At 43.8% G+C, this 9,776-nt stretch overlaps 1 protein-coding gene across 1 annotated transcript in view; it reads left to right on the top strand.

Moving 5' to 3' along the window:
- Positions 1-701: 701 nt before the first annotated feature.
- Positions 702-9,776, top strand: part of LOC145360329 (sodium/hydrogen exchanger 3-like) — a 106,064-nt gene continuing 96,989 nt past the window's right edge. The window contains exon 1 of the mRNA XM_080215529.1: positions 702-945. Coding sequence (XP_080071655.1) covers positions 702-945 — 244 coding nt within the window. The remainder of the gene's footprint in view (positions 946-9,776) is intronic.

Below are 9,776 nucleotides of genomic sequence, written 5' to 3'. Positions count from 1 at the left end.
TAAAGATGTGCAGGTTAGGTGGATTGGCCATGTTCAATTGCCCCTTAATGTCAGGGGGACTAGCTAGGGTAAATCCATGGGGTTGTGGGGATAGGGCCTGGGTGGGATTGTGGTTGGTGCAGACCCAATGGGCCGAATGGCCTCCTTCTGCACTGTAGGGATTCTATGAAGGTAAATATGTGGGGTTACGGAGATAGGGCCTGGGTGGGATTGTTGTTGGAGCAGGCTCCAAGGGCTGGATGGCCTCCTTCAGCACAGTGGGAATTCTGTTGTCGGGATTTTCCAGCCACGTTCGCCCCAAAGCTGGAAAATCCCGCCTGAAGTCAATGGACCTCTGCATGGTCCATGTCCCGCCCGTGGGCTGGATGGGGGAAATTCCACCCAAATAGCATCCAGAAAGATGAGATGACAAGAGAAATATGTAGACTAAATAGGTGACAGCTTGTGACACGAATTATTTAATTTTGTCACCCAGTGGATCAAAAGGGAGATGACAAAGTGTGAAAATACAAGCCTCCCCCTTTCCTCCTCCTCCCTGATGTTTTGGGAGATCTGCAAGTTGAGTCTCTCCTCAGCTTTAATTGGCTGGGTTTATAAATAGGGCGGCTGGGAGGGGAGTTTGAGTACCTGGAACCGAGGATTTTGGGCAGAGGCAGAGGCAGACACACACTCACTTACACACACACACACACACAGAGGAGATGGGGAGAGATAGGAGCGGCTGTGTGGCTAGATGCGTCTCGCTGACAGCTCTGGCTGTGTTGCTCTGCTGCCCGGTGGCTCGGAGCTCGGTAGCCGAGGTGGATCCGGACAGCCACACCGAGCATGGGGGCTCACCCGGGGGCAACGAGACGGGGTTTCACATCGTCACCTTCCGCTGGGAGCATGTCCAAGCGCCCTATGTTATCGCACTGTGGATTCTGGTGGCCAGCCTGGGTCAGGCAGGTAAGTGTTTGTGGGCGGGGGTCTGATGTAGCTGTTTGCAGAGATGTCCCGTTAATGACTGTTGAATAATTTTTCTTTCTTTTGTCGGAAAATTAAGATACATGTTGGAATGTGCATTAACCTGAATCTTTGTATGGATTGAGAGTTCGTTGCGGGTTTCCCTGTCTATCCGAGACCACAAAAGGTGCATTGACTGGGCGCGGGGTGAAGAATGAATGAAGGAATGTAACATCTCGAGTGTAGTTGCTAAAGTCAGAACAACTGCCCGCAAACCCTGCAGAGTGGCTGGCTTTGTGAAAGTGGGTATCGCTTTAAAACGTTGACCTACTCTCCGCTCAGGTTGCTTGCTGATGGTCGAGAACCCCTTGCGAATGCCACTTCTGCGGGTACAAATGATCATTTTATATTAACACACATTCCAGGGTCCAATTCTACCCGTTCCAGGACGCAGTAACTTGCATTTTGTACAAGGATATTTGAAGATGCTTTTTGACTTGGCGGAGGTAGAAAAGGAATGTGTGGATGCTTGTTTTAAAAATAAACAAAAGCTATTTGCTAGTTTTACTGATTGTAACAGTTTTGGGCGGATGATGATTGACCCCAGTCAATGATTCCTTGACGAAATCAGCCAGAGAGCCAGCCACTGTTTAGCCTTGTTCCTGGAGAACACTAGGAAAAGGCAGGAGAGCCACTGGGTTCAATTATTCCAATTTCCCATCAGTTTGTCAATTCTATTGCTGCTGTTGGTATAGCAACTGAGATTGAGACTGTGCTGTGTGAAGAATGGTGGAAGTGAGTTTATTGGATTTGTGTATGCATGGATATTGGACCTCTTGATTCAGAGTTTGACACTAGTTGGCTTAGAGGTGTGATTGGAATAAAACCTTTTCTTATACCTGTTCATTTTGACTATAAGCCTTTGGATGAGATATTACACCAGCACCCCATCCATCTAATAGCTAATTGTCAAAGGAGCTGGGAAATTTGATGCTTTGCACAACTATTCTTCCCTTAACCAACCTTTTATTTAAAAAAAGGTTAATTCACTCACCTAACTATTGTTAGCAGGACCATTACTTTCTGCATATTCCGCTGTGCTTGGCCACTGAGGGAAAAAGAATATCTGCATTGCAAAGTACTGATGTGAACACTTTGGAATATACTGAGAGGTGGGGTCAGGGAGACTTGGCACCATTTCTCTGGTGCCAGTAACCTAGAAAAACAAATCCCTACTGGCTTCAGAGGCACAATCGCGAAATAAAGAATTGTTGAGCTGCTGGAAGGGGTATTTGGAGAAGGGACCAGAATTATGATCAAAGGGATGGTCTTAGTGAGATGGAGGGTGAAGATGTTTTGAGATAAAAGTCATGAAGTAATTTTTTTTTGGAAAAGCCAGATGCTGGAAATGTAAAATAAAAAAAAAATGTTCAGCAAGTCTGGCAGCATCTGTGGAGAGTGAGAAACAGGTGGCATTTTCCAGCGCGCTTGCCCCAAGCCTGGAAATTCCCACCCGAGGTCAACAGACCTTTATAAGGTCTTCCCCTGCTCGCTACGATTCCTGTGGTGAACGGGATGGGAAAATTCCATCCAGCGTTTTTAGGTTGATGCTTCAGAGTGAAACCTTAACTCTGTCTGTCTCTCTGTGGATGCAGACTTGTTTGTACTCGCACTTCCAGACCTGCTGAGTATTTCCAGTATTGTCTGCTAATTTAAGTAATTTTCAAATGGTCGGATGTGAGGATCCAATCAACAGTGTTTTTTAAACTGATAGGTCTATAGTGGGAGTTGGGAGGTTGATCAGGAAAACTTTGGTGTATTTGAACCTGGAGGGGATCAAAGCAGAATCACAACAAGGAGCTTGGTGAATACTGTTACCAAAGTAGTCTTTTTGATGGAGTGGGTATGGGGCTGGGAGCACAGCTCATGGGCAAATAGGATGTGTGAGAACAATCTGAGCTGGTGGTCCGAGATTTAGATTGATTCATTGGCGAAAGTATTGAACTTGTGATTGGGGATGAAGAATAAGCTATGGATCCTAAATGTTCACGTAGAGGAAATTGTCAATCACAAAACTCAAATATGCAGAGCTGGTGTCTGCTTTATACACGTGGAACCTGATTCCATGATGTTGCCAAGGAATAACATGCATACTAGGGAAAGGAGAGGGCCAAGGGCTGATTCTTGGGAATAAATCGCAGCGCTTGGGACCAGGGTTCAATTCTGGCCTCAGGTCACTGTGTGGAGTTCATACGTTCTCCCTTTGTCTGTATGGGTTTCCTCTGGATGCTCCGGTTTCCTCCCATGTCCAAAGTTGTACGGGTTAGGTTGATTGGCCATGCTAAATTGTCCTTTTGTGTCAAGAGGGTTAGCAGGGTAAATACGGGGGGTTAGGGAGATAGGGCCTGGGTGGAATTGTTGTTGGTGCAGACTCAGTAAGCTATTTGACCTCATTCTACACCATAGGGATTCTATGATTCTATGAAATTGTGACGTGTGAGGTTGCAAAACTTAGCTGTTGGTAGATGTGATATGGCTATAATAGGATAAACGAGAGTGGAATCAGGTGAGGGCAGTACCATTGCATTGAAAAGTAGGGAAGTGGTATGGTCAGTGTGACATCGTGGCAGTGAAGGAGAGATAATGCACTGTCGTCACAGTTGTCAAGAATGCCATTTATGTTTTTTTTTGGTCAGGGTGGCTTTAATGTTGTGGGTTGGGGGTAGATTACTGACAATTTAGATTCAGACAGGAAATTGCTTTCTATACTTGTCAATTAATCCTTTCCATATGCTGCATTTTGCATTACTGTCCAGGATAAGTTCTATCCCAATGTGCAGGACTCCGTTGTCAACACCCGAGGCCTGATGAACAAGCTTTTCAGAACGAGCTTCCTTAGTAAAATGCCCTTAATCCAACAAGAGAAACATGGACCCAAGTTTTCTTGGCACTGTAGGATAGGATAGAGTTGATAGGATAGAGTTGAGGTGATTGAAGGAGACCCTTCAGTTGCTGTCTGCTCTTCATACAGTACTTAAAGATCCTGTCCCTCTCTCTCTCTCCCAACTGCATCACTGGCCTGCCATGGGAACAACCTAGATAATAGGTTGACCTCAATTGCAAAAAGGTTTCACAGCTAAATGGTATGGGGTATGTTTCAAGCAAGATTTAATTTCAAAGGATAACAACCAAAAATACCTATGCTTTGAGAAATAAGTAAAAAAAAATGACGGTTTTCTAAAATAGAAATTCTGCCTTTTCACTTGTTTAATCTGCCTTGTGGAGGCAAAAATCCTTGAATTTTGTCTTTTAAATAATTTACAATATATTGACATGAACTCAGTGGGATTGATTGATTTGATCTCAAATTGAATTGATTTCAATTCAAAGTATTAATTAGGGCACTTTTGCTTATTTCCTTTGCCCTGCATCTGGCCCTGGTGTAGATTTAAGCCATATTGTGAAAGAAGGTTTAAGGTATGACCCTCAGCCTGTGGTAAATCAGCCCGTGCCACTGCTTGTACAACCAGATTTCCCACCCCGATTGTCTATTCAGTGGCCAATGCTAGAAATTGTGAGACTTTCAGTGAAGGTTAGAGTTTTTTTTCTATTCATTGCATTGGTGGCTGGCCAGTATTTATTGCCCTTCTTTGGTTGCCCTTTGAGGGCAGTTGAGGGTCAACCACATTGTTGGTAATTATTATTATTAAGTTGGTAATATTTAAGATAGCGTTCTACACAAGTTAACCTAACAGCTGGATTTGCACTATCAAGTTATGACTAAAAGCTCTGGAGTCATACGTAGGTCAGACCAGGTAAGAATGACAAATTTCCTTCCCTAAAGGACGTTAGTAATGCAAATGGGTTTTTCTGACAATCGACAATGGTTTCATGGTCATCAGTAGTTGCTTAATCCTAGATATTTTTTATTGAATTCAAATTCCACTATCTGCTATGACAGGTTTCTAACACAGGTCCCTGGAACATGAGCTGACTTTCTGGATTAATAGCCTAGCAATAATGTCATTAGGCCATTGACTCCCCGACGGTTTTGAAGATCCTGTAAATCACACATTTCCCCCAATTGTGCTGCAATGTTGTTACCCATCAGAGCAGGATAGACTGGTGCTGGATAGCAAAGTGATGAATGAAGAATAGAAACTGGAGTGAGATACCAGAGGACCATTAGTATCCATGGAATTGGAACAGAGCAGATGTTGACTCATGGGGAAGAGCAAATTGAAATGGGGGTGGTGATGAAGAATGCTTTAAAAAGTTTACCTCTCACAATAAGAAGTGTGACAACACCAGGTTTAAGTCTAACCGATTTATTTGGTAGTAAACTTACAAGCTTTCGAGGCTTACCTCTTCGTCAGGTGAATGGATCTTGGGTTCATGTCGCACTATCTGTAACCCCCATGACTTGCCTGGGTTTGCAAAACCTCACTTACTGTACTGTCTGGAGACAATACACACCTCTTTAACCTATGATCATGCTCCTTCCACTCACATTGTCAGCCACTTTAAAACTTGAATAGCAGGTTAGCTGTGAAGACTCACATTCCAATCAGTAATCTGTAAACTGTCTGTGCTGTTATATGCTCTGTCTGAGGCCAGAACTCTTCATTCACCTGACGAAGAGGTAAACCTCAAGCTTGTGAGTTTACTATCAAATAAATCGGTTGGACTTAAACTTGGTGTTGTCAGACTTCTTACTGTGTTTACCCCAGTCCAATGCTGACATCTCTACATCATACCTCTCACAACCCAGGGGAATAAATAAGATGCAAACATACACAGCAACATTGTTTTGCAGGTCCTAACATTTTTTGTGGTGCCTTAGCAAATAGATATTTTTTATGGGGAATTTGCATGTCCATGGATATTCTGAGTCTGCATAAGTTGGTAATATTTAGGATAGCACTTTACACAAGTTAACCGAACAGCTGGATTTGCACTATCAAGTTATGACTAAAAGCAAATGATTTGTCTAAATATCAGCAAAGCACCTGTATTTGATTTGATTTATTATTGTCACGTGTACTGGTATACAGAAAAAAGTATTGTTTCTTGCGTGCTATGCGGAAAAGGCATACCGTTCATAGAGAAAGAAAGGAAGGAGTGCAGAATGTAGTGTTATAGTCGTAGCTAGAATGTAGAAAAAGACCAACTGAATGTGAGGTAGGAGCATTCAAAGGTCTGATGGCAGCAGAGAAGAAACTGTTCTAGAGTTAGTTAGTATGTGTTCTCAGACTTTTGTATCTTTTTCCTGTTGGAAGAAGGTGGAAGAGAGCATGTCCAGGGTGCATGGGGTCCTTAATTATGCTGGCTGCTTTTCCAAGGCAGTAGGAAGTACAGACAGAGTCAACGGGTGGGAGGCTGGTTTGAGTAGTGGACTGGACTTTGTCCATGACGCTTTGTAGTTTCTTATGGTCTTGGGCAGAGCAGGAGCCATACCAAGCTGTGATATAACCAGAAAAAATGCTTTCTATGCTGCATTTGTAACAGTTAATGAGAGTTACATTGGACATGCCAAATTTCCTTAGCCCCCTAAGAAAGTAGAGGTATTGGTGGGTTTTCTTCACTATAGTGTTGGCATGGGCAGGACCAGGACAGGTTTTTTTCTGATCTGGACACTTAAAAATGTGACACCCTCAATCATTTCTACTTCATCTCCATTGATGTAGACAGAGGCATGTCCTCCACTATACTTCCTGAAGTCAATGAGTATCTCCTTCGTTTTGTTGACAAAGTTGAAAGCAAAATAAAGTGGATATTAGAACTCTGAAATTAAAAACAGAAAATGTTGCAAATACCCAACATCTGGCAACATCTATGGACAGAGTTAACTTTTCTTCAGACTCAAAGGGCCCTATTTTACCATTTTGATTTTAATTGCTGGGCAGACTTGAAACTGGGAGTGTTTTGGATCTGACTTTTAGACCCATTCTGAGGCGCCTCAATACACACTCTGCCTGCAAAAATATCAGTGCGCCCGAATCACACTGCACAAGCCTGTGGGCAGGACTTATCAAGCCCGAAATCCTACAGCTCCGATCAGCGCCTCCAATTGCGCATGCGCAGAAAAAAATGATAGAATGCTGCTCCTCTGCCACATTCCCTCTGGGCTGGATGCCTCCCCTGGCTACCACAGACATTGCCATCCCCTCCACAACATTACAGACCCCCTTGTCTCCCCACCCCCCCGCCACCCAGATTGATCGCGGGCCCCTACCCCTATTCCCCCTCACTGATCTCAGGCAGAGTGATCCACCCTCCCCCTTCCCATGCACTGATCTCAGGCAGAGTGGCAGTGGGCCCTACTTCTCTCCCATTGATCTCGGGCATAGTGGCAGTGGACCCCCCATTCCCCCAGCCACATGCTCCTCAAAATCACAGCTCCTTGAAAAGTTGAGAGGCTGCAGCAAGGGCATTGTGCACAGCTCTCAGCTGGCAGAGTGCCGAGTGCACTAGGACCCAGCAGCATCCACAAGACCCAGGGTCAATGCTGAGACCTGGCTCCATGCTGCAAATTGGACATCGGATGCCCTGCTGAGCAACAGCCCGCCCCCCCCCGCATCCCTCCCACACACTCGCAGAGCTGCCACCGACACAAGAAAGAAAATGGCCGCAATGAAAGGACCCCCATAAGCAGCAGAGAGCTACCGGATGCTTGAACTTACCTCCTCACTGATGGAGTGCCCGAATTGGGCTTATATGGAGCATGTCTGTTTCGCGTTGATTCCAGATGGGTGTACGTGGTGGTAAGCAGGGGGAGTGCTGGTAAAGTTGGGCATGCAGCCAGTTAAGTCAATTTAAATGCATGCGCTACTTGCCTCACATCTGATTTTGCCAAGGTTACGCGCTCAATAACGGGTGCAATTTGATCGCCTGATATGTTAACACTGTTGCTCTCTCCACAGATGGTGCCAGAGTGTGGGTTTTCCAAGCATTTTCTGTTTTCATTATGCTAGTATATACTAGCAAGCATCTGGTCATGTCACTTGCACAAATATGTTAATATGTTCCTTGATATACTGTCTAACCTATAATAGTGCAACTGAAGCAAGTTGATAGGAAGTTATTTGATCTCTAGATTTGGATGATATTAACTGGAGAAAATCAAGCTTGAAACTTCCATGGATTTTACATGATTGTAGATTAATGCTGCCTCGAATTGCCTTGGCTCAGTGACAGCAGTCTTACCTCTGAATCAATCATAGGTCATGGAACGTGAGCACACAGTCTGGAGCTGACATACCATCTTTTAGCTGGAACATTAAACCAAGGCTTCGAGGAACAGCAGGGGAGTCCAACCTAGAGTCTTTGCCAATATGTATCCTTCAGATATTGTTGGAAACAATTTTAACTGATTGTATGTATCTTTCCTGTTTTGGGACCTCACCCAATGAAAATACTTTGCCTATAAAGCAATGTTTACACTTTGCGGTGGCATCGTGGTTAGCAGGGCTGCCTCACAGCACCAAGGACCAGGGTTTGATTCCTGGCTTAGGTCACTGCCTGTGTGGAGTCTGCATGTTGTCCCCATGTTTGCGTGCGTTTCTCCAGATGCTCTGGATTCCTGCCACAGTCTGTAAGATATGCTGGTTAGGTGCATTGGCCATGCTAAATTCTCCCTCAGTGTACCCAAACAGGCACTGAAGTGTGATGACTAAGGGATTTTCACAGTAACTTCATTGCAATGTTAATGTAAGCCTACTTGTGACACTAACAAGTAAATATCATAAATATAATTCATTTGGATGGCCTGAGGATCTGCATAACAATTCTTTCTTCATTGCTTATGTCTATATAGGTAGAAAAATCTGGATTCATTCAAATATTTAAAGATATATCACTTCAACTTGTTGAAAAATGGTGAACGGGATTCCTGTAGTGGGTGAGACAGGAAAATCCTGCCCGAAGTTTTGCCTGTATTAGCAATCTGCATTATGAGGAGAGACTAAGTCGGTTAGGATTATATTCATTAGAGTTTCGAAGACTGAGAGGGGATCCCATAGAAGCGCATAAAATACTAATAGGATTGGACAAGACAGATTCGGAAAGAATGCTCCTGATGTTGGGGGAGACCAGAAGTAGGGGACATAGTTTAGGATAAGCCATAAATCTTTTAGGACCGAGGCGAGGAGAGTGGTGAATGTGTGGAATTCACTACCATAGAAAGTAGTTGAGGCCAAAATGTTGAGTGATTTCAAAAATAAATTAGAAAGAGCTCTTGGGGCTAAAGGGATCAAGGGGATATGGGGAGGGAGGTGTGGATGGGGAGGGAGGTGTGGGTGGGGAGGAAGGGAGATCAGAATAATGAGTTTGATGATCATAATGAATGGCAAAGTAGTCTCGAAGGGCCGAATGTTCTACTCCTTTTATTTTCTATGTTTCTATTATGCCTTGCTTTCAGCAATTTACACACTAAATCCCATAAACTGCAATGAGATAAAATGCTAATTAATCTGTTGTTTTGGCTACAGTACTGTCTAAATCTATTCAATTTTCTTGTCTTACAACGCAAGCAGTGATTGGGATGGAATAAAGACCTTGAGAAAAACATGAGATTAAGAAAGAAGACAAAGAAACAATAGAAAGAGATGAAGGAGCAGAGGGTGGTAGATAAGTGTGTGCAGAGCAATCTGTTTTTAATAAACTCCCTTGAATTAATTTCAGTAATAGAAAAAGCTAGGGAATACTGACAGGTAAGGAAAAGGGGACAGAACCTTGTTTGAAGAGGAATAGTCCTATTTTGGGACAGGCAAGAGACGGGCTTTTTCCATGTTGTGTGGAGTGGAGAGAGCTGACCTGACCTTATCAGAACATCA

This window comes from Carcharhinus amblyrhynchos, chromosome 2, assembly GCF_965287045.1.
Source record: "Carcharhinus amblyrhynchos chromosome 2, sCarAmb.v2.hapA, whole genome shotgun sequence".
Taxonomy (NCBI): Eukaryota; Metazoa; Chordata; class Chondrichthyes; order Carcharhiniformes; family Carcharhinidae; genus Carcharhinus; species Carcharhinus amblyrhynchos.
The sequence above is the reverse complement of the archived record's forward strand: the minus strand, read 5'-3'. Positions and strand labels throughout refer to the sequence as shown.